General features: G+C 29.1%; 1 protein-coding gene across 4 annotated transcripts in view; it reads left to right on the top strand.

The window, feature by feature from the left end:
• The window catches only part of LOC122524904, an 88,880-nt gene that overhangs the window by 1,306 nt on the left and 62,921 nt on the right, over nucleotides 1-24,653 (top strand). For all 4 annotated transcript variants that reach the window (XM_043647405.1, XM_043647404.1, XM_043647402.1 and 1 more), the window contains exon 2: nucleotides 17,588-17,724. In XM_043647405.1, coding sequence (XP_043503340.1) covers nucleotides 17,588-17,724 — 137 coding nt within the window. The remainder of the gene's footprint in view (nucleotides 1-17,587; nucleotides 17,725-24,653) is intronic.

Raw genomic sequence — 24,653 nt, 5'->3', positions numbered from 1 at the left:
TGAAATCGAAAATGAAGTTTCCATTTTTCTATGTAACACCAAAGTGACATCATTTCTCGTAGGATAGGAAATTAAAATATTTTTTTACCTTTTTTTATGAAAAATCTAACCGTATTAGCACATCTAGTTTTTTGAGAATTTTTTTAATATCTTGTTAGTGTGTAGGTAAATCGATTCGATGAACTCGCTAATTGTCATTTATCATGACCGATTACCGGAAAAAATACGAAAGATAATAATTAAGATCGATAAAGAGACGTCTTGACAAGGATCTAATACATATACTTGTAATACAATATCTTGTCTTCTTGTAATTGGTCATATATCAAATAATTATAACGATTATACGCATAATTAATACGATTAATCTACGTGAAATTTTTTTTCGATGTCTCTTATATTATGATTTTATTATCAATTTTTTTGTTGTTGAATTTTTTCTGCTTTTTAACGAATTGTTTCATATAACATCAACGCAGGATCACGAGTTATTATTTTCGATTATAGCACGAGAAAACATAGGATCAAAAGGATATACGAAATTTCCCCGTCGGATCGAATAACATGAAAATGACGTAGCGTAAATAAAATATGAAAAATACGTTCTCCAACTTGAAAAAAGATTCTATTTCTTCATTAAAAATGACTTTTCAACATAAACGAACTATATTTGTTTGGAAAAAGAAAAATTGAAAAGGAAAAGGAAACAAAAACTTGTTTACTCGTCGCGTAGTGCTAGGGATCTATTCGATATTACTTTTTGGCGTCGCCATTCTTATCGGTTCTCCCTTCCTGCGAGAATATAAATTATTAACGCAAGATCTCTCAACTTTGTTTACTGACAAATTGTTTATTTTTTGGTGCTTTTATCGAATTACGCTTGATTACAACGAAAGCCATTTACGTGTGTCTTTTTTGTTCATATATGTGGTGTGTGCAAAGTCTAGTATTGTAAAAAAAAAAAAAAAGTTAAAATATAGAGAAGGAAAACGGTGGTGACGTTGCTTCGCGGAAAGAATATCTCATAAAAGCTGAACCGACGTGCTTCATCTGCGGGTTATATATAGAATTTTGTTTTAAGTGTTAGTGTGCGTGTACATATATATAAGCATTATCGTATATCGGTAGTGACTTAGCAAACTTAGCTCGAAGTCGGCTTGAAAGCATTTTTAGTCTGCTCGGTAAAATAGATTGACTCCGCAAATCTTGCTGATGACGGCTGGAGTACGCACCAATTGCTTATCCCTCTTAAGTGTGTATTCCAAGAAATTCCTTATCGTTGGTTATAAATAATTTTGCCAATTTTCGATAACCGCTCAATACGTATATATTCTTATAATGTTATATTAATGATACTGGACAATTTGGTCAATCATACGATCATGTTATTTTATGTTTTTCCAGTTTATTATCTATTTAGTGATACTTGTGAAAAATAAAATAGAGAAACTATATATGTAATATATAATCGTGATTTGTTGTTTATTTGATTGTATATTATTATGAATATTTTTCGTGATCAAACATTTGCAATATTTATTATTATATTATTATAATTTATTAGATGCGTGGAAATTAATTCGATGCCTTGTATAATTAAATTTAATATTCACTTAGGGCATCGAATTAATATCTACATTGTCAGCGCGATCGTGATTTGATTATTTTTGTTGTTTTGCTCCAAATTCTATTTACAATAACTTTTTAGATGTCAGTACTGATGAAATCGATTGAATTTTGATCTTTTGTTACTTGCTAAAACATAAAGTACAATCTTTGTATCTTTCTTCCTTCTCACGTGGAAAAAAGAAATTCAACAAAAAAGAAAGATGAATACATTTTTTTTTTTTAAATACATCTCTCCTAGGAGAGATTCGATAATGAAGTTGGAGATATTCGTGATACGAACCCGTGAGTTCGTTCTTCATGATTAAACGCATGCTACAATGTTCGGTTTTCCCTGTGAGGGCTCTCTTCATCCATTTCTCCTCATTCACCCTCCTTCACTCCTTGTAAAGAAGGAATGTTAAAAGGGAGAGATCGTATGAATTATTTAAAAGTGGTATTTCATGTCGCTGTCATTTTTCTTAAGATAAAAAAAGAAAGAAGAAGAATAGAATGGAAATATTTTTTTCTATCTTTTAACGCTATTACCAAAAAGTGTGAATCAGAATCACAGGAAGAAAGACTTTCAAGCTTTCCCTGTCCTAAAAAAACGATCTATTTGGTTTGTCAGTAATATTTCATTGTTTCCTGTAATAAATCTTCTTCGTTCTATTTTTGTTTTCTCTTTGGAAGACAAAATTTGAAATGACTTCCCAAACATATTTTGTTAATGTTCCTTCTGTCGAAAGAATGGGTTTTGAGAGGTAGATTTTTCGACAATGGTATACAGTCGTTGTACGACGTTTCATCCTGAGATGATTTATTGTATTATGAAAACGATGAATAGTAGGGTGCTTTAGAGATGGTGAGTTATCTAAGAAATTCATTTTAATTTTGCGGCTCGTTCCATAAAACGCGGAAGGAAACTATCATCGCAAAGTCGCATTGTTTTTAAACTTATTGTCATGAGATTGAATTGACGATTCTATTTTACTTCAACTATTATCTTGACAATTGTTAAATTACTTTTAATCTTTCTTAGCATTGTTTAACGGATTATTATTTGATATATTTTATATTTTCTAAAATGTCTCTCGAAATCTAACGTTTTGTAATATTTCAATTGGTTGATAATTGAATTACTCGTCATTCGTTTGAACATTTGAACTTTTTTATTATTATTCTGTTTCTTTTCAAATCTGTTCGTTTATCGTTTCTATTTCCTCTTAAATATTTTCTTTCTATCGTTTTATTTATTTTTTTAAACAAGATTTCAAACGCAAGTCTTCGACTTATAAATTCATTGGCGTTATCGATTTTAGATGCCTTATGTTAGTCTAAAAACTCATCGATTTCTTATGGAATGGTAGGCGTTTATTTTTATTTTTCTTTCAACTTTAATCGTTTCTCGTTTCTTGTTTCTTGTTTGCCCGATAATCTGCGAAGAATCGATTTTATTCGTACGATATCGATCGAATTCGCAGTCGAGACGCGCTAATGGAGTTTCTCAAGATTGCACTTCATTGGGTTTCCTGTCTACCCCTCCCCGATAAACCGAGGATTCTTCGAACGCTTGAAAATTTTCTACTCATTCATTCTAATTTTATATACAAAAAATGAAGTCTTGTAATAATACGGCATCGATTTTTCAATAAAAAAAAAAAGATAAAAAAATGAAAATGTCGATTTTTAGGTTGAAAATTTTATTTGTTTCACTTTTACATCGTTTAAATTTTTCATAGAAAATTTCTAAAACTTCGAATTAACAATAAAAATATATTTTAGAAATTCTACGGTAGTTTTTACAATCCAATCTATGTCGCGATTGTACGATCATGATTCAATCGTAATCTGATTTTAAAAACACGAATCTCAAAGCTACGACAATTATTAAGGGAACGATATTCCGTTTGAATCAAGATTCGTCTGTTAACCGAGGCTTGTTTGCAGATCGTAGGAATAGTACGATAGTAGTTGCTTGTGGTGTCTTTTGCAAACGAGAGGACGATCAGAGAAACAGAAGGAAAAAGAGAAAAAGTGCAATTCTCTCTGATTGCAAATTGTAACGAATAGGTTATTTCGGTTTTAATACCTAAAAACGGCGTTCAATTAAATACAACGGTTTGCAACGATTAATTAAAATAACCTCAATTATTAAACTACGGAAAGTAAGAGAGAAATGAAGGGTGCCAAAGAGACCTTGCTCTTTTATGCTAACGAATGTGAACTTAATTGGACGTTCTTTAATTTGAATAATCTCAACAATTTCAAAATCAAATATTAATATGTAAATACCCTTGCATGTTTCTTTTTTTTTCCCTAATTCTCTATTTCGTTCATTTTCTCTTAAAAAAAAAAATTCGAAAGAAATTATTAAACAATCTAATATTCCAAATACATTTAAACTATTGTACTAGAATGTATTGATAATTCACTTTTTTCACACATTTTATTCGAGCTCTTCTGGTTTGATATCACTTCTGTATTCGCTTTCATCGTGAACCATTATGGTGGATTTTCGATACTACAGTTGGTTTGTGTCAGTGGAAAAAGCTCGCCATCGAACAAAGGTATGCATCCATCCTTCTGTCTGGCGTTACGCCAGCACTTCGTTTTAGGATTTCGTTTTTTGCCTTTCCTACGATTATCTCTTCTTTGCCTTTTTTTTTTATTTCTTTTTCTACGGAGAAAAAAAAGAAACGTTGAGCACTTTTACAATTGATGACAAAGATGAACGATTCTATGATAATCTCGTTTTTAAAAAATTTCTTCGATCTATTTACTTAAGTGTATATCCTAAAACCAAAGGAAATTTTCAGATAAGCTTTTATAAAACGTTTCGTATTCGTCATAGTTATCGAATTATATTATTTTTTAGATAAATTTATCATTTTTCCTTCTCTCAGTTTAATCTTAAGCGAACACACACGATCGATTATCCTACGTTATTTTTCTTCGAATTTACTTTAAAAGGAAATTACGTCATTTTTCGTTCGTTTTCATAGCTAATAAACGAAGTTCATTTTTAATCTGGCAAACGTAATGTAATATAGATAGGATGTTAGCATTTACATAAGGCTTTTTTTGTGTATAAACTTCAAATATAATATATTATATATAAAATTTATTTCTTCTATTCTAAGTAATTTTTTTTTTTCATTATTACGTACATCATAGATTTTGTTGTTACAAAAAATGTTGAAGCAAAGTAATTAAAAGTTTTATAATTTGATAAAAGCAATTGTAACAAATTTTCTAACAGTTTAATTAATTTATTGTTCGTTTACAAAGAAATCGTTTGAAAATAAAAATTCTCTTTTAAAGATTTGATAAAATATACTTGAAAATATTTCAATATGATGAACGTATTAAAGTGAATGTAGATACTTCAAAGTAAGGATTTACTTCGAATAACACTTACAAATGAAAAGAAATAAAACTTTATTTTAGTATTTTTCGAAAGGTTCATCTCTTTACACTCTTCTTATTTTTCTTTTTTATATTTAAGATTACATCATAAAAGCAATACTTATTTTCATTTAAGAAGTAAAAACCCACATTGAATATCCACCTTGGACTAATAGCTTTGTAACAAGACTACGAACACGTATTTTGTATTCTTTTATAAGAGAGGATGAAAAAAAATGATAAAATATTCGATACTCTAGAGGAGCACCTACTTCAGTAAATACTTCATGGATTTACTCTAGTTGTTTATATTTTCAAATCTATCATGAATGATTTATCCATCACATTAACATAACTTTTTAAGAAAAACATTTAATAATATCTCTGGTTTTTGACGTTTTAATCATATCTATTTACTTTTTATCATATGAAATCCTCTATCTAGCGATAAAAGTGAATGAAATGAAACGAAATTTTATATATTATGTTTCAGACTTAGAAACAGAAAGGGTTATTTTTTATGCACATATTTACATAATAGAATAATGAATTCGTTTTAATTAATGAATAGAATTTAATATATAAATTCCATTTCAGTTTCACCTACGTAATTTTTGAACTTTCTTAGCGCCCACAGGTTTTCATATATATTAAAATATACGAAGATTATTTAATATAATGAATGCAAGACCAATAATGTATTATTAATTTGAAGAACCTAAACTTCGGATGTCTTGAAGTGTATTATTACTCTCTTGACCAAGTTTTCTAAGCAAAGGACGTAGCAATATATTATTGAGTTTATTTAATGTCTACTCGTTTGAATCTATATATATATATGTGTGCGTGAAAGCACACATACACGGAAATAACATTACGTGATTTTGAAACTCGAATTGTTTATTAAGGGACGAATGACGTAGGTTTATTAGCAGAGTTATAGCACACACTTTTCATCGACAACACCATGGTGTCATAAACTTGTTCGACCATTCGTCACGTTTACGTTTTCTACAGCTTTGTATGCGTTTATATTGCGTGCAAGCGTCTTGACGATTCCAAGTTTATACCTATTAAATTTCTCTCGGGACTTTCTATAGAATTGTCAGTAGTACAAGCATATAATTTCGCCGTTCGTAGATAGTCATTCCGTTAATCGTTCATTTTATGAAATTCGTATTAAACGAAGTAGGAGAATCACATAGAGGATAGAAAAATAATTATATTATAAAGTATGCTATTCAAATATTTGAAGATGAGTTAACTTTAATTTGTAGATAAGTATATATACTTTGATAATAAACGATAAATAAGTGAATTTTATTTATTATTTTTTCTTTTTTCTTTTTTTTTAATTTATCAATAAATCCATAATATAAAATGAATAAATTTATTACAATATTATAGCAGTGGTGATTAAGTTTTTTGTAAAATAAAAGTTTGTTGGCGTAAGTTTCAGTAGTACGAGCATATTATTTCACCGATCTCATTCGTTCCACTCCTTTAATTCCATAGATCATCTCGAGACGATCAACAAATATTTTTCAACAGTATCGTTCTCCGTTTACTTTGTATTCTATACGGACGATCATTGCGAATGTCTCAAATTCAATTTCCGTCGAATCTTCCAAATTTCCTATTTTTCAATGCCCCCCACCTAAGTTTCTTATTTTCTTATTTTCCACCTTTTTTCTTATTTTCGAAAGCACTTTGGAAAAGAATAAGGTCATGTTTAACACAACACATCGATCGATAATCATGCAGGATTCGGAGTTTAAAGCATTTTTTCATTTTAAACCAAAGATTGAAACTGTTTCGGGAGTAAAAGTTTCAAACTGTTGTACGTATATCGATTATGACTGAAACATTTATAAGCACTAGAAAAAATGTTACAAATTCTATTAATTGATTGATTCTTATGCATATTAATTTTATTTTTAGTTCTTTAAAATTGATGCTATATCAGTTCCATATCGGTTTTATAAAAGTTATTTTCGATTCTATCATATATCGATTCTATCATGTATTGATTCTATGTCAAACCGAATTATAACCGATACAGAAACGAAGGATTTGACAAAGTTAAAACTTTTTCGTTGGTTTTCATAATTGTTTGAAAAATCAAACCGAAACCGATATCATAACTGTTTTTTAACCCGTGCTTTTAACAAGTCGAAAATTTTGTCGCAGTTTGTAATTTTGTGAACCTTGTTACCATGGATTGTGTAAATATAAAAGTATATCATATTTATTTATTTGACATACATATATCTAAATATCGATAAAATGAAGAGCGTTAAAGGATGGTTAAAAAACGGATAGTTATTGGACTTTAATTGAAGGATAAAAGATCGAGAAAAAGATATAAAGGATGAAAAGGAAAATAAGAAATAATAAAACGAATATAGGAAATAAGATATTTGATAGATCTTTATCTTTATGATGGAAAGTCAATTTCTTTAATGTCCGGTACAATAAATGCGAAGAACTTTTCGAAAACTAGCTTCAAAATACAAATTTCGAAACGCCCATACACACTGTTTTGCTAGTATATTTAATTAAATATTTATTATCGTAAGATATTATTTATAATTTTTTTATTTTATGTTATTAAAGGAAATCTAATGTTTCCGTTTATAAGAAAATTATTTAGTAAGAAGGATAAGTCGGAAGGAAAATATGCAATAGTGAAAGTTTATCGAAAGTATGAGAAGCTTATATTTTGTCAATAGCAAGAGTTGAAATATTTTTAGATCATGTTTCTAAAGCATATAAGTTTCGTTGATGACAAGTTCAATCCATTTCCACACGAATATCATATTATTTCTTTTAAAGTCATTGCGTCGAAAAAAGTTTTCGAAAAATTCCTTTTCCAAAGATAGTATAAGAAAGTTAAGATGGAAAAAGGTATAAGATAAATTGGAGTTTTTTTTTTTTTGGAATACTTTCGAAGCTTTTGTGGGTCAAGAGATCAATCAAGTTCGATTTTCTTTGATAATTGTTAAATTGTAAAATAATATTGAATACTGTTTTGTAACAAGTTTATTTAGGTTTGCATAGTCGACTAACTTTTGTGAAAATCTGAGTAGAAGTAATACAGATACTTATTGCATAGAAAGATGAATCAACATAGAGAGAGATAAAGATGGCCATATTAAAATGCAGAAGATGTTATGCATTATCGATTCACCATCCTTTACTATTGAATGTCCTCTCACGTTGAGGATTCCCTCAATTTTCACGGTGTTCCGATATGGCGGTCGATGAAACAGTTGTCCTGAATAGTTTCAGTCATAGTGGTCGAGGACATGATACGATACCCTCGAAGACATTGTTAAGTACGTGACATTCCTTTCGTGATCATGATCTCATGAAATGATAATGTCCATTATGAATAATAATATTCACATAATATCGAATATTAATTAAAATACAACTGATATATCTGTATATATATATATATATTTTTGTTTTTAAAATTAATGGGTATTGTTTAAGTTATGTTCCTTTGAATTTTTTTTCTCTATAATATTATGGTGAAACGTCATGAAATACATTGATGTTTTAATTTCAGACAAAACGGAATAATTTCGTAATATTATATATGAAACAGTAATAATATTTGTTAGTGTAGACACGATATAAACATATATATAGTATACAGATAAATACATGCATACGAACATATATCGCTGCTGTTACGTAAAGTCTAAACTTCTGAGGAGAGATAGACCATTTTGATGCGAATTAGATCTCTGAGTGTAGTTCGCAAAATTATGTGACAGTATTGCGCAACGAATATTTCTGAATATTCGTTCTAAAATTAGATGAACATTTTAAAATCTCAATCTAGAATTTTTAATTCACATATTTTCTTTTATAAGAATATATATTGCACGTTGTAAAGAAAATTTAAGTTAGAATTTGTCCAACAAAAATATTCACTGATTACTCTGACGCGAAACACTGGGTAAAGGAAATATGTTGCGAAAAAAATTACATATTCACATGTATGTTACGTTTTTTATTGAATATTTTTTATTTACGAGAATAATCGAGAACCTTTTTATGACTTTATTTTCAATACTCGATGTTCAAATTATTTTCGCAATCCAGGTATGATAAAAATGTTTATTCCATCATTATGACATCCATGAAATTTAAAAAAAAAATCTTCATGTCACCATGATTTTTTACGTAATTCAATAAACTTAAAAATATTCCGTGTATAGATCGTATAAGTCGTCTACGTAACTTTTACCTCTCCTTCGTTGTAATTTTCCAATTTTATCTCGGCTGGAAATTCGTTCAATTTAAATTCGAACGAGACCTTAGAGAATCCTTTAAAAAGATAGAGAATGTTTTTGCGTCTGAGACTGAAAAGGGAACAGAATGTTTGTTCGGTAGGATATTTAATCAGTTTTTATTAATTCTTTATCTTACACAAATATACACACACGCATGCACACACAAAACACTGATGTAGGGAATAAGAAAAAAATGTCTCTCTCGAAAATTGTATTATATATTCGATTAACGAATACAATATCTTTGATTTATTGCCTATGATTTTTTTCTTCTCGTGACACTTTGCATTTCCTTATTTACACTTCATTGCAATTTTCTATACTAATCGTACTTGTTAGCCCGTGAAATGAATTTAACGGGGACACGAGGTTCGCACATCGGATTTTCCAGAAGACCGAGTCCCGCAAATCCTCGTAAATCAGACTCTGTTTACATCAGTCGTTCGTTCGCCCTTAATCCTTAGACTCTTCGACCTTCTTCTTTACTTTATTCTTCTTCCTGTTGCAGGAAAGCGTGGACGAGAAAAAGAAAGAAGCCTTTAACGTTGACGAATGTTTGCTGAACTTCTTTGAGACAATCTCCCTCTCTTTCAGTTTGTCACGAGATCTTAATGGTATCCCTTACATTTCTATTCTCTTTCTCTTCGTAATCGTAATTATAAGCCAGCAAGGTATTCTACCTCCTTTAGAGGTAATAAGAACATCTGTGTGTGTATATGTTCCTACAAGCAGAAAAAGAAAAGAAAAAATTTATTTCGAAGGGAGGAGACATAACATTTTTCTTTCTATTGTCGACTTTTATTCCCTGCCTTTTTTTCTACCTAAGTAAAGAAGCTTTTTTTCCATTTGTTTTATTCTTTTTTCCTTTTTATTTTTCTCTATAAAAATGTCCCTATCTTCATATCAGTATCCTTAAACTTCTCTCGTTTACATATTTGTACGCTTATCTACGTATTTGGTAATCGTATTTTTAAACTAATGACCCAGTCAATATCTCTCTCTCTCTCTCTCTCTATCTATTTATCTTTTTCTTTACATCTTTCTCGTCGCATAAATTCGTAGCGACGCAGTTTAAAACGGCACAAACTCGACGTTTGGTTTACGACTCACATGGTATTTCAAATGTATATCCGAAACGCGTGATTCGAAGTCTATAAACCTGTTGAGTCGAACATAAATCGAAAATTTATTAAGGTCCGATATGAAAAGTTTTTATACCTTCGAGATACGCCATATTTGAAATAGAGTATGTGGGACTATTACATTCATTCTAAATGAATTGTTTTTTATTTAAATTATTTCACTTGATTAAATTCAAATTAGTCAAAGTGAATAATGTACCTACGCGTAGGTTATAACATTTTTAGGCTTGAAAAAATAATATCTTTAATCGGAAATTTCTTTATAATGTTAAACTAATTAAAGTAGAAATAACGATGATAAATAATTATTGAAGAATTTAACTTTAAATTATTAGGATTTGTTTTAAAGCACGTAGTTTAATTCCACTCTAGTTAAATCCTCGTTTCGTTATCTCGTTCACTATTTTCTAGCTTGAAAGGTAGGAATTATAAGGTAGTTATTATTTAATCTTGTGACTTATAATAAAAATAAATATTTCAAAATAAACATTACCGCAGGAACAAGATCCTTTTAAAATTTGATATAAGATCGCTGTTGAATTTGAATTAGATCAAAGAATCGTTCGGTAAATTTGCGGAAAATAATTGTTAATTAAAAGATTTGATTTCTTTTTCTTTTCTTTTTTTCTTTTTACAAATGTAACTATCTATTTATTTAGGAAACCAATTAATTTATGTACAAATTTTTAACGAGCAAAATTTCATTTACTTTCGACCTGTCAATATGTGTGAAAGCTGTCGGTTGTCGCTAGAGATATGATTATCTCGTAATTCATTAAAAATTTTCTACTAATAAAAATAATATCCATGTGATATTGTAAAACGTAATGAGCAGACGTTATGAAAAATCTCTCTTATATTTTATATTTTCTCTGAATGAAGAGAACATAATTTTAAGAATTCACAGAGTATTAAAAGTTACTTCCTCGTTATGAAGATATAATACAAAAATTATGAGATACTTAAAATGATCCTTCTATTGTCTTTATTCCTTAAATTTATTATATTTGAATAATAATTGATATATATTATCAGTTTCTACATTATTTTCGATTTTTAATATTATATTTATACGTGATCTATTGAATGAATATGTATAATATAATATTTATAGTATCCATTGATATAATATATCGATATTATGATATTATAGAACATTTTGCAATATCTTACGTTCTTATAACATTTTGAATAATTTCTTTTATTTTTTATTCTTTCCTTTTAAATATTATTTAGCCGTTACGGATAGAATATCGACGAGAATGCTTCAAAATTACCTTAAAATGCTGAAAAAGTAGTATGTATATGTATATATCTCAGGATGCTTTTTACGAATTCATTGTGAAACTTTCGCAAGTAAGGGGATTACTACTAGCTGCATGATTTAAAAGAGTTTTGTAAAATAATGCAAATTTATAAATTTATTGTCGCGAGGATAAGTTAGATATTTTATTATGCATCAAACTTTTGAAAATAGACACCTATTATTTTTTGTTACTTTTATTTTTTACCATGAATATGAATGAAAAAAATCGTTAACACTATGGTAATGATAAAATAATTAATTGGTCCGTATTATTAATACGACTGCAGGTTATTAAAAAAAAATCGTTTAAATCGTTTGCGCAATTATGTTCGATATTTAGAACGAATCGCAAATATAACGCATCGGATTAGAGAGCTTAAAATTGATGATCATGCAATTCCGTCAAACGTTAAGGCATTTCAAACATTTTCCAAGTTTGTCATATCGCTTCTGCATCGATTAAAATTCTTGACATTTTTTACGAGCAACTTCTCACGTACCAACTAAGAAAGTTAAAAAATAATTGAATTAGAACAAATAAGCACACGCAAATATGGCAGTATTGATAAAAGTTAAAACGAAATAAGTAGATGCAACTATTCGAGCGGAAACATGTCGAAGCAGGAATATGAAAAATGAATTCCATGAAAACTTTTTTGCGGAAATTAAAATAAACGATGCAACTATGCTGTATTTTTAATCGATTCAGATAATTCTAAATTGCATCTCATTGCCAGTGTCGCGCAGTATGCAAATATTCAATATTTTATATTTTCTTAGTAAGTTTGAAAATGAAAGAAAATCGAGAGAAGGAAAATGTCAGCATTGTAAATCCTTAAATTAATCGATATTTTCGAAAATTGATTCATTCGATAGACAAATATGTGTAGATCGAAAAGTAAATATCTGTACTTGGTTATATTGGAGAAACATAATGCCTCGTCAAACGATTGTGTGTAGGTATATATACGTATATGTACTCATTTAATGAAAATGCGAGAGAAAGATTGACATAAAGAATGAAAGAGAGAAAGAGAGACAGGTTGCTCTGGTCGAACGATTGCCCAGTAGTACGAATTTCATTTTACCAGAATATTCGCAAATGATAATGTTGAAATGCATGACTTTTGTCAAAGATTGAAACGTTTAAAAAAAAATTGTTATATATTGGTTCTGACTGTTAAACAGTAATGAGTACCAACAGAATGTAAAAACTGTTCTGGATATAAAAGTTTTCGTCCATATGAGTTCCGGTTTCGGTTTAGGTTTCGGTTTAGGTTTCGGTTTAGGTTTCGGTTTAGGTTTCGTTTTGCTAAAATTGATATGAAACTGATGTATTATCAATTCTAAAGATTCGGTATATCTATAACAGTTATAACATTTTATCCGTTCTCATAACATTGTCGAAAAAAACGTAAATGATAACATAATTATTTTCAACCCGTGCTTTCTATCTCTTTTAAAAGAGATAATAAAAATAATAGAAAGATATATATGATTATAGCAAAAAGGTGAAAGGAAAGTAATAGGAGTAATATGTTTAGGTGAAATGAAAAATAAATCTTTTTACAAGTAACATAAAAGTATTAAAAAAACTTTTTTAAATATTGCGTGACATTCGAAAAATATTTGACATTCTGGTATCGACTGGATTACTGAAATAAAAACTTTGTAGTATCGTAAAAGTTATGATAAGTGAAACAATATTTGTACATACATACACAGATTAAAAAAACAAATATGAAATTTATTTTAAATACATATACGCATGAAAAATACGACAAAGGATATAACATTTCAAAATATTATATAAATATTATTCCTTTGAGTAAAAATATTTATATACTGGTATTATTTCAGTATAATATACCTATATTAAATTTGTTTGTTATAAATATTATAAATGTTTAAAAAGCTTGTAATACCATACCGTGTTACTAGTTTTTTTTTTTTTATGAGAGTTCAACTTGTAAAAGGAAAATTAATTTTTGTAAATGAAATGAAATGAGTTGAAATGTGTTGAAATGTTTTCATCATCGTATAGTATATATACTGTTTTAGATGGTACAACGGGAGTCCGGTAGCATTAGACAAGTTTTAGGATATGTCGTACTTGGAGATAGAAATTACATAGGAACGAGGTGTGTCCTCGTTTGATACACTTGTAGATACGCGAATGAGTTAAGAGGGCCCTATAGGATGTGAATAGTTTGAGAGAAAGAGAGACAGAAAGAGAGACAGAAAGAGAGGAGCAAGAGTCCTGATGTTTGGAGTTGTAATTCATTTTCTTCTCTTTCTCTAAACTTTTGTCTCGTACTAGAATTATTACAGTTTGGTAAGAATGAGTGAGAGAGATAGAGAAAGAGAAAGAGAGAGAGAGAGAGAGGGGAGGTTGTAGGAGGTACATGTAACTTTGCCGCAATTTGTCAGAGTTTCAATAAAGTTTCAATCAGTTGAGGGTAATTTCAATATACTGTTGAATGGTGGCTAACGAGAGAAAGACAGAAACAGAATGAGTGTGCAACAGAAAGAGAGAAAAAGGGACAAACCATCAACCAATGCTGTTTCTGTTTATTGCTCTACGCCACACGTAAACACATGCTACATAGGAATGAGCGAATATATGAGCGTATGCAGGTGAAAACGTAACGACCGCAGTTTTATCGATCCTGGTTTGTGCACGCCACGCGGCAAAGAAATATTATTTTCAAGCGATGTATGGTATATGCGATAGTTCTCACGATACATCCTTACAGATCGATCGATCCTCTGCCTGACGTTCGATTATCTTTTCGAGAGAATGATAAAGTATGAGAGAGAATGAAAGATAAAGTAAGCAAATGTCTTTGAATTTTTACGAAAATTTACTATATATTGCGAAGTTCGATGCGAATATTTTCAATGGGTGTAGAATTATAGTTTTTTGTTTTTATTTTTATTTTTTTTATCTACAGTTTATTAGCTTATTGGAAGAGAAGAGAAACGAAAGAAGAAGAACAAGAGAATTTTATGTGATTTTTTTTTTTATATTATCCAAGATAAATTACGTTTCTATTTTAGAATGCGTGAATCATTCTATTTTACAAGGCTGATAAACTTCGTAAATAAAACTGAATACATTTACATATATATAAATACGTGTTGTATAAGTTGAGTCTTTATTTGCATATTACATGTAGCATGTTTGTAATTATTTATGATTATTTATATTATTATCGATATTGTAGACAAATACAAGGATGTATTTTGTATGATTTCGTAAAACATTAAAGGTACACGGAGTGTTTGAATTATATTTAAGTTAGATTCGGTTGGAGATTAAGTTTAAATAAAGAAAATAATAACTTTTTGTTCTTATTTCTTTTTTACGCGACACTTTTTCTACGGTTTATCTGTATCAACTAAAACGACTCCCGTTGTCGTCTATGCGTTCCCATCGAAACGAGATTTTCTCTGTTCAATTTTATTTTCGTTTTACGTTTGTTCACTATCCCGGCGAATCGAATCTCCGGACAGATTTCTGATTCATTATTTGATCTTGAATTTCAAATATCATATGTAACTACAAGCAGTACATTTTCAGAAGAAGTCCTAATGATTTAATTGATTAAATTTAATAAGAGATATTTGTTGATTGACAATAAATCGGTGTTTTTGATTTTTCGAACAAAAATTCGAGGCAAAATAAACGATTGTTTTCTTTTTTTTCTTTTTTTATTCAGAATTAATAGAACGAGTCGTCTACTTATCTTGTAGAAATGTTTGATTTGAAGTAAAAAGGGTCACAACATCGATCATCGTCGGTGTCCCGTGGCCAAATGATCTCGATAATGCATTGTGATTTATTCACGTTTTTTCTCCATTCTCTTCTTCTCTCTCTCTCTCTCTCTCTCATTTTTTCTCTGTTGCTTGGCGAAGAAAAAGTAAAGAGCAAAATATACGAACGTTCAGTCCGGGAACATTAATACAGAGGCGAGAAATATTCTATTAAATTTTCATCAATATTTTAAAAATGAATAAGCATTCGCGTATACGGAAAATAAACAAATTATTAATATTCTTAAAAATATTACGACATCAATTTCAGTAGAGTATATTTGTATATTTTTTTATATTTTTTTATTGTATATTTTTTTGTATATTTTTGTATATTTTGTATATTGTATATTTTTTTTCACGAAGAAAAGCTTTTCGTCTGATATTTATCCATGTATGTACATATAATATTCGTAAATACACCTACGTGTGTTCTGTTACAGAGTTCGCGACACAATTTATAACACAGTTACTTACAATCAGACTCCTGGCGACTTGTTTTCTTGTGTCATCTCTCGTTTATCTTTCGCATACATTCATAGGCACATAGATATATCCTTGGTGGACGTAGAACGAAGTGGACACAAATTAGAGACGTTCTACTTTTAACTTCGTATTTATTCATTTTTTGCTTTCTCTTATCGTTTATTATTAATATATTATATTAATTGTATATATATTCTAATTGTACTTAACAATTGGTTTTTCTTAATCTAACTTTTTTTTACTCGACAAAATTGTATTATTTGAAAGAATGACGAATCTAATTTTATCATTAAATATTCGCATCTATACGTAAATGGATTTAAAGTGTTATTTTCTCTTTAAAAATGTCTCGATCAAATTTCTGTTGAAATTGGATTGCAGCATCATCACGTACCATCGTGTAGGAATCTGTCGAAAGTATGTGATATGATACTAAATCGAATCTGTCGATCTTTCATTCGTTCACATTGAAACACATTAGCATTTGCAAATGGGTAGATCACTAATATCGATTGCAAGCTTCCAGTTAGATGGATTAATGTACGTAATCTCGAAATTCCTCGAATGACCTGTTTACTGGATGTTTAATTTCTCGGTTTGTAGTTAACTGGATACATATATTTACATATGAATGTATATACACATAGCACATACACGCGTATGTGCGTACACACGTATATACACGTATAAAAAAAGTATTGGAAAAAGAGTAGCAAGATATTTCACAAAATAATTTTTTGAGGGAAAAAAACAAATTCTTTTTTTCTTTTTTGCTAATAATATAGAAAGCCGGAAGCCAATGAACACATAATTTGTGGAAGTGTGCGAGCCGCCATTGTGTCATTATCGTCACGAGTATGTGGGTGTGACGAAAAAACAAACGAAATGGGAATTTATCATACGAGTTTGTCTCTCTCTTTCTTTTCCTATCGTAAACAAAGGCTATAATTAGGTAAACAAATGTTTGTTTCAAGGCTATAGATATGTTCCTTATAAGACTTTCATAAAAATATGTTATTAACGTTGTTATATTATGCGTATATAAAATACAGAATGTCCTGTAACCAATAGTATAATGTAAAAACTAAGTAAATCGAATAAAATGTAGAATAAAATTTATGTATTACATAAAACTTTATTATCGAGAAAAATAAGTTGAAAAATTTATCAACTCGACGTGTACCTGATTCAGTTTCAGCACGATGGATTTTATTATGCAACGAATATTTCTAAATGATTATTAAAATCTACTATGATATATATTCGATGTTTACGTTTGTTTATATTTTAAATGCATTAACATATTTCAATATGATTTGATCTCGTTTAACAGTGCATTTTAACTAGCTCGCAATGAAAAACTTTTTAAGGCTTTTAAAATATGAATAAAAAGAAAAAAAAACAGCTTACAATGTATCTACAGTAATAACTTTTTATTCTTGAATTTTCACAGTAAACGATATAAAGAGATATTTTATATATATTTTTTTATTTAAAAAGAAAATAAATTGTTGCAGGTTTTAGGAGGATTGGGACGCAGGATGTCGAGCGGCGACAAGGCCCCACCGGGCCTGACCATCGATCGCGCCGCTTTTCTACTTCTAAGAGTTAAAAAGGCCTTCAAGAAGAAGAAGCAACAACGAAAGGAAAAAAGGTTGAACATTTACATTGATATTTTTATGTTTATATTGAAAAAAACAATTTTTTTCTTATTAATAATTTCTTATTGAAAATTAGGAAGGAAAAAAAATGTCTAACATAATTAGGTATTTAATTTTGTTCATTTGTTCAATATTTTGGAATAATGCATTCGTAAATTTATTAAATACAACCGAATACGTTTTATAACAATACGATGTTAAATAAGATTTGGAAAGTTTATGTTATTTGACCAATAGCAAATTATTTCGTTATTCTGAAAGATGCTTTCAGTCCGACATATTATTAATCTATAATCCTTGTTCCGAATATTCATTAAATTTGCGAATGTATGCAGAAACACGCGCACATTATCACGGATACGTTACCAGAATTGAAAGAAAATCGACCGGAATGGTTCTCGTTTAATCTAATAACAATAGTAGGGTCATCCGCGACAAGCTTCATTTAATTAAATAACTTTCTTTCGGCATATTTTTAATATCTATTTTTATTTATAAAAATAAAAAGAAACGAGAAAGAAACTCGGAAAATTAGATTGTTTTTCTATCGCGATAGATTTTTGATTAATGACTCGAAATGGTGTCGAAGAAAAACTTTATTTCCAAGTTTATCGATATGAAATAATTCACTTTGTGTAATATTTTCAGGAAAGTTTTTTTTTTCTTTTTTTTTTTTTCTTTTTTTTTTTTAAGAACATAAAGAATAAATATCACTAATTTAGTTATCCATCGGTGATAATTATCCCAATATGCAAAGTAAAAGAAGATTCTCTTAGAGGAAAAGTCGGGAAAGCCGGCACAAGAAATGAAAGACGATTTAATTATATCTAATATAGAGAAGACGTGAAAATATAGAGTAAGAAAGTCTGGTTAATTTCATTCTTTTCAACGAAGTTAGTCGATGCAAGTAAGAGGAAGTCAAAGAAGAAATAAAAGAAAGAGAAGAAGAAGAAGAAGAAGAAGAAGAAGAAGAAGAAGAAGATGACGATGAAGAAGAAGAATTAGGATTAGAATTAGAATAGATTGGGTGAGCTAATTTGATAGGCCGACTCGCCGCATTAGTTTATAATCGAATTAACGTTGCCAGCCGCAAAATAATTTTCGATTATAGCCTCTGAGGTTTCCTGTTGCGAAAATTCGATAGTTGGCTTCGCTTCCCTCTGGCAAAATACCTGAGATGAATCTCGATAACGATAATCCTGGGTAAGGTTCGTACGTGTGTCGTCCATTTTGAATGCAACTTCGCAAATTGTGCATCGGGGATGAATAGGTCACGTAGCTTTTAGCGACTTCGACGGCCGAAGAGAATTCTCGTTAGAACGTTTTTCTCCTTTTTTCTTTTTTTTTTTTTTTTACCTTTTCTCTATCTTTCTTTTTCGTTATCTTTTTTCTCTTTTTAGTTCTCTCGTTTAGCTTTTTCTCATCCATTTTTCTTCTCACTCCATTTCTTTTTCTTTTTTTTCTTGTTCTTGTTCTTCTACTTCTTCTTCTTCTTTTTCTTCTCATCGTAACCTAAATACGTTTAGATAGTTCCGATCGTTGCACCCTTTATATTTTATTTTCTTTGAAATTGTCTAATCGGGACTGTCTGCGAACTATTACCATTCGAAAAATATTTATCAGGATCGAACCGATCGTCGAAAAATGGACGAATATTCGTAGATTGACTATATGATTAAAAATAGCATTAGAACGGTTAACTTATTTTAGACGGTTAATTTCGTTGAAACAGAAGCAACTTGTATATTTTTTTTTCTCTGAGAATCTTTCCAAGTCCTCGAATTTTTTAATAATACCTACATATACGGATCAAGCTGTATTCGTCGTGATTAATTTCTATCTCGATACAGATATCAGCGTCATTATTAAACCGAGAAAGCCGGTCATGTTGAGTACCAGCTTGACTACTTTTTTTTCTACGTAATACAGTTCATTATACGATATTAAATTTGGAACACTTGTTCCGTTTAATCCTATCTCATTCGTTCTCGTACACGTAGTTTGGTTATTTAATGAATAGTTCCTACCACTCCACTTGTTTTCCACAATTTCTAACTTATCTCATTAGACCTAGGAAGTATTAACATATATCTACAAATAATATTTCATTAATATTTCCTTTTGAATTTGCAGAATATGAAAAGAAAAAAGAAATGAATGTTTAACGACACGTTAGATTCTTATATTGATTACTATGCAATTATAACATATTGAAATATAACAGAACCTTTTAACTTCGAATTTAATTTCACGTAAGTCAAAATCAAATCTCTATAGTTTTTGAATATAAATTTGATAATAGTATATTATGTTTTATAAAATGTATGAAAACAATTTAAATATTTTATGATAAATCACGCGATATGCATCTACATTTAAATATCTACGAATGTGAGAGTAAATTAATCCGATCTTAAGAACAGTAAACTTTTTTACGTGCAACATAGTATATATAACACACAAATCACTAAAAATAAAAATATTATTCAAGCTCCAACATTCGTATGTATAAATTTAACGTTTTTACCTTTTAATTAAATTAGTATGAAAAAAAAACGTAATTCGCTGTCATCAATCGTTTTAACGTATAGTCGTACAAAATTCATTTTTGAAGACGAGTTTCTTTTTCTTTCCTACAAAAAAATCTAACACCTTTCCTTCTTGCGCTTATTTCTTTCTTTTACGTTGTCTTCGTTTTACACCCTCGTCACGTGAACAATGATAAAGTATCCTTGTAAAAGAGTATCTTCGTAAATAACGAGAGTGATCTTCACTTACGATTTTTTGTACTACTTTTTTCTCGTATCACTGATGTCTAGCAGAAAAGTGAAAAAAGAGAACTACTTTTTAAAACGAACTGACCAAAATGCGATAACATTTGGAATACAAAGCTGATAGTTTTCAATTTAGTTCGGTTATGTTACGAACGTTTTTTTCTTTTTTCATTTTCGTTTTTCATAAAAAAAAAAAAAGGAGAAGATTGTAAATTTTTTCTTCTTCAAAAAGGGACAGTTTCAGACGAAAAGATGGGGTCGAATTGTGTTAAAATCGACGAACCGAGAGACAAAGGAAACTCGTACGAAGACATTTTATTTTATACTGGAGTTTTGCCTTTGGGAATTTACCTTTTTAGCAGAAAAAGATAAGAAAGAAAGAAGAGAGAGAGAGAAAAAGAGAGAGAGAGAAAGAGAGAGAGAGAGAGAAAAAGAGAGAGAGAGAGAAAGAGAGAGAGAGAGAGAAAGAGAGAGAGAGAGACAGATAAAGATAAGGAGAGAAAAAAGAATTCAAGTACTATGGAATGCGCGATAAATTTAATAACGGCACAGCTCGTTCCTGATGGAGCAATTCTTGTTATGTTCGTAACAGTTTATTAACGTAAACGACCTGCTGTAAACTTGAATTCCATATTGAGTTTCTCTCATTTCGTTTCGTTCTCTTCGAATCAGCAATTATTTTTTCTCATTTACTCACTTTTTCTCTTTCAAACCACCCCCTGCCCCCTCTCTCTGTCTCTGTTCCTCTTTTTTTGTATTTCTGTATCTTTTCCTATGTGAATTATTCACGGAACTTTATTTACCTTTCATTTAATCTTTTCCTTGTTTGTAGAACGAAAGTCTAGAACAACGAAAGTGTATAACAAAACTACGTGTCTTTTTTTTATGTTTTTTTTTTTATGTTTCCATAGACATATTTTTTCTTTGAAAGAGTAAATTTTTGTGTCTAGCGTTCCATTTAATCAATATTTTCCCTATGTCGATAAATATTTAAATAATTTTCTATACAAAAATATGCGAACGCGCGCGCGTACTCTTTTTTTTCCTTTATTTAAACTAATTAAAGACAGATCTAAAGCGTTAGGCATTGTTAATAACAAACGATTAAGCATTTGGCACTGTTCATTCTTGTTTGAAAATTAATTTGACAATTATCGTGCAATTATCCATAAATCGTAGCAATCTATCCAGTTATAGGAACGTCATCATACACATCAAATAATCGATTCTCTGGAGACTACGTTCTTGTGTTTCCTTTTCTCACCTTCCCCCCTCCCTCTATCTCTCTCTCTCTCTCTCTTTTCCAACTAGAATTGATGAACATCTTTTAGCTCTGTTAACCCAAATTGTTACGAATTTGCAGTTAACTCTTAGTAAACTTGCTAATTTCGATTACATGTGGTGAGACACACTTAATTATGAACTAAGGGCTAAGTTTCTACGGTAAATTTACTGATGTAACGAGCTACCAGCATAAGTTGCAAATTGATCAACTATTTGCCGAAGAAATCAGTAATCAACTTCTCTTTCTTTGTATATATATATATATATACAGTGAGTCACAAGAGTTTTTGTATCCCTTTCAACAGTAAATTTGAAACAATTAATTTTTCTTCTTAATGTAAATCTCCAAAATTCTTCTATATATCTATATATAAATGATAATAAAATTGATTTCTAGCCTTTATTTACATTTAATAATGCTTTTGATACGATTAGGCATATTTTGCGAGACCAATTTTCTTATGATTTATGTTAAATTTTATTACACTTATAATAAAATGTTCTTTTACATAATTTTGCAATAATATCAATATCAATTGTCAATTATTAACATTACAAGCAAATGTCAATTATTTAAAATTTATAATGGGGTTGAATATGAATATTCCTGTGATTCACTTTATTAATATATATATTCAATATTTATAAATATAAGCATAGATATGTATATATACCGAAACGCCATATTATAGAATTTAGTCGTGGATCACAATTTGTATTAAAATAAACAGACCGTAAATTGCTGTGAAAATAACTACGCGTCGAAATACCTAAATCGTGAAAATTTAGTCGAAAGTTTAATAAACATTATCAAATTTTGAAATAAATACAGTGAGTGTCTCTTAATATCGTATACCATATATGAAAATAATGTACAGAAAACGCCCATATGTTATGGTATAACAGGAGGAATACTCGGATTCTTTCATGTCTAACAATTGATTATTCTTTATTTTTACTGTTATTTAAATATTTTTTAATACCAGAATCATTTTAATATCTGTTAAAGTAAGAATAATACAAATTACATTTGTTTAAAGATAATATATCTATTAATATACTTCGAATATTAAACAATTTCGATGATATTTTATTAGATGAAAATTTTCAATGAAAAATCATCATTGGACCAAGAACATTACATTAAACAATTGTAAATATTAGTAGAGTACAGTACTGTGTTAAATTTATCTTAATTGATTGTTAATTAATCGAAGGAAATGTATATTTTAGTCTAAAAGTATAGAATATAAATTCTATGCACCGTCTTTTTCGAAATCTCCCGTAAGACTGGCTCGTTGTCCTCTATGAAAGTTAATTAAAATTCTAGTTGTTTATATGACTTTCAGAAGAATTAAAATTTTATTTATTTCGAATATTATGTACGTTATACATATGTAACTTTTGTAAAGTCATATAAACAATATTTAATAAAAGAACTTTCATAGAGGATAACGACTCAGTTTATTGTTTGATTTCGAGCAGGAAGGTACATCGAATTTATATTCCGTGCTTGTAGACTACATTAAACATTTCCTTCGATTAATTAACAGTCAATTAAGGTAAATCTATTACAATACTGTACTCTATTAATGTTTAGGATTGTTTAAACTAATATACATTTTTTTTTAACGTTCTTGGCCAGTGATTTCATGACTTTAAGTTGAATAATTTTATCTAATAAAATATCATCGAAATTGTTTAACATTCGAAATATTCGATATATTTATAATTTTTAAACAAATGTATGCGTTATTTGAACTGCAGTTTTTCATATGATATTCGTGATATTGTATAATACTATTTTTGTTCTTTTTTTTATCTCATGCATTTACTAAATTCAATATCGTTTATATTTTATTTAATCTATTTTCAATCGACCATCTAAAACAAATAATTTATAAATGAAATAGACAGCTTCAAACACGATCATTTATTTTTTAGCCTTTTGTTTTTTTATCAGAGGATTTTTTTCGATACGAATTTCGATTTTTTTCTTGCAGTATAATTCGTTGAATATAAAATACAAATAATATCAGTTGAAAAATTTTCTATTTCAGTCATTCCTCGAATCAAATGATATATAATACCACAAAAGAATTTTTATAAATAATAGATAAGTATAGAGATTTTTTTAGTTAATTTGTTCTCATGCGAGCCTGATAATTAATATTATTCTACGAAGTTTTCAATAATTTCATCTAAAAAGTAAATTTTAATTACGTTTAAATAAAACGAACTTGTAGGTACGAACTTTTTTGTTGCTTGTAACAGCTGAAATGTTTTTATTTTATTTTTATTATTATTCTTCAATTTCCATTTCAATTAAGAACTTAATAGAACATTTTTCATTGTAACAGATGTAAAAAAGGTATTCTTTTTTTTATGTAAAAAAAATAATTCTTGTTGTTTAATAGTTTATATACCTTTTATGTATATTTGCGTGTTTTTGGAGAGTGGCATGGGGAAGTCAACGAATTTCTCGGAGAAAATGGATGAGCAATTAAGTCGCGTTAGAATTTAAATGATGTACGGTAAACAATTTTCCGGTCATCTGATAACGTGACAAGAGGTGGATCAAGGGGGCGGTTTGTGAGAACTGTGTGTGTGCATGTGTGTGTATGTGTGAGAATATCGGAAGGCATAAATAAAGAGAAAGAAGGTATAAACTGCGGGTGGATATAACATTTTCAATGAATATTCATCGTCGACTTCGTTCCTTTTACAGACTAATAATTTATCTCCCTACAGTAAATTATGTAGTGAAAAGGACCTCTTTGAAATCGTAAAAACTAAAATAGAAAGAAAGAAAGAAATAAAGATTACCTTATTTGAATTGCAGAAAGTAAGACTTTATTTTGATT

The sequence above is a fragment of the Polistes fuscatus genome, unplaced genomic scaffold, assembly GCF_010416935.1.
Source record: "Polistes fuscatus isolate 324 unplaced genomic scaffold, CU_Pfus_HIC Scaffold8, whole genome shotgun sequence".
In the NCBI taxonomy this organism is placed as follows: domain Eukaryota; kingdom Metazoa; phylum Arthropoda; class Insecta; order Hymenoptera; family Vespidae; genus Polistes; species Polistes fuscatus.
Note: the sequence above shows the minus strand (reverse complement) of the source record. Positions and strands in the feature narration are given on the sequence as shown.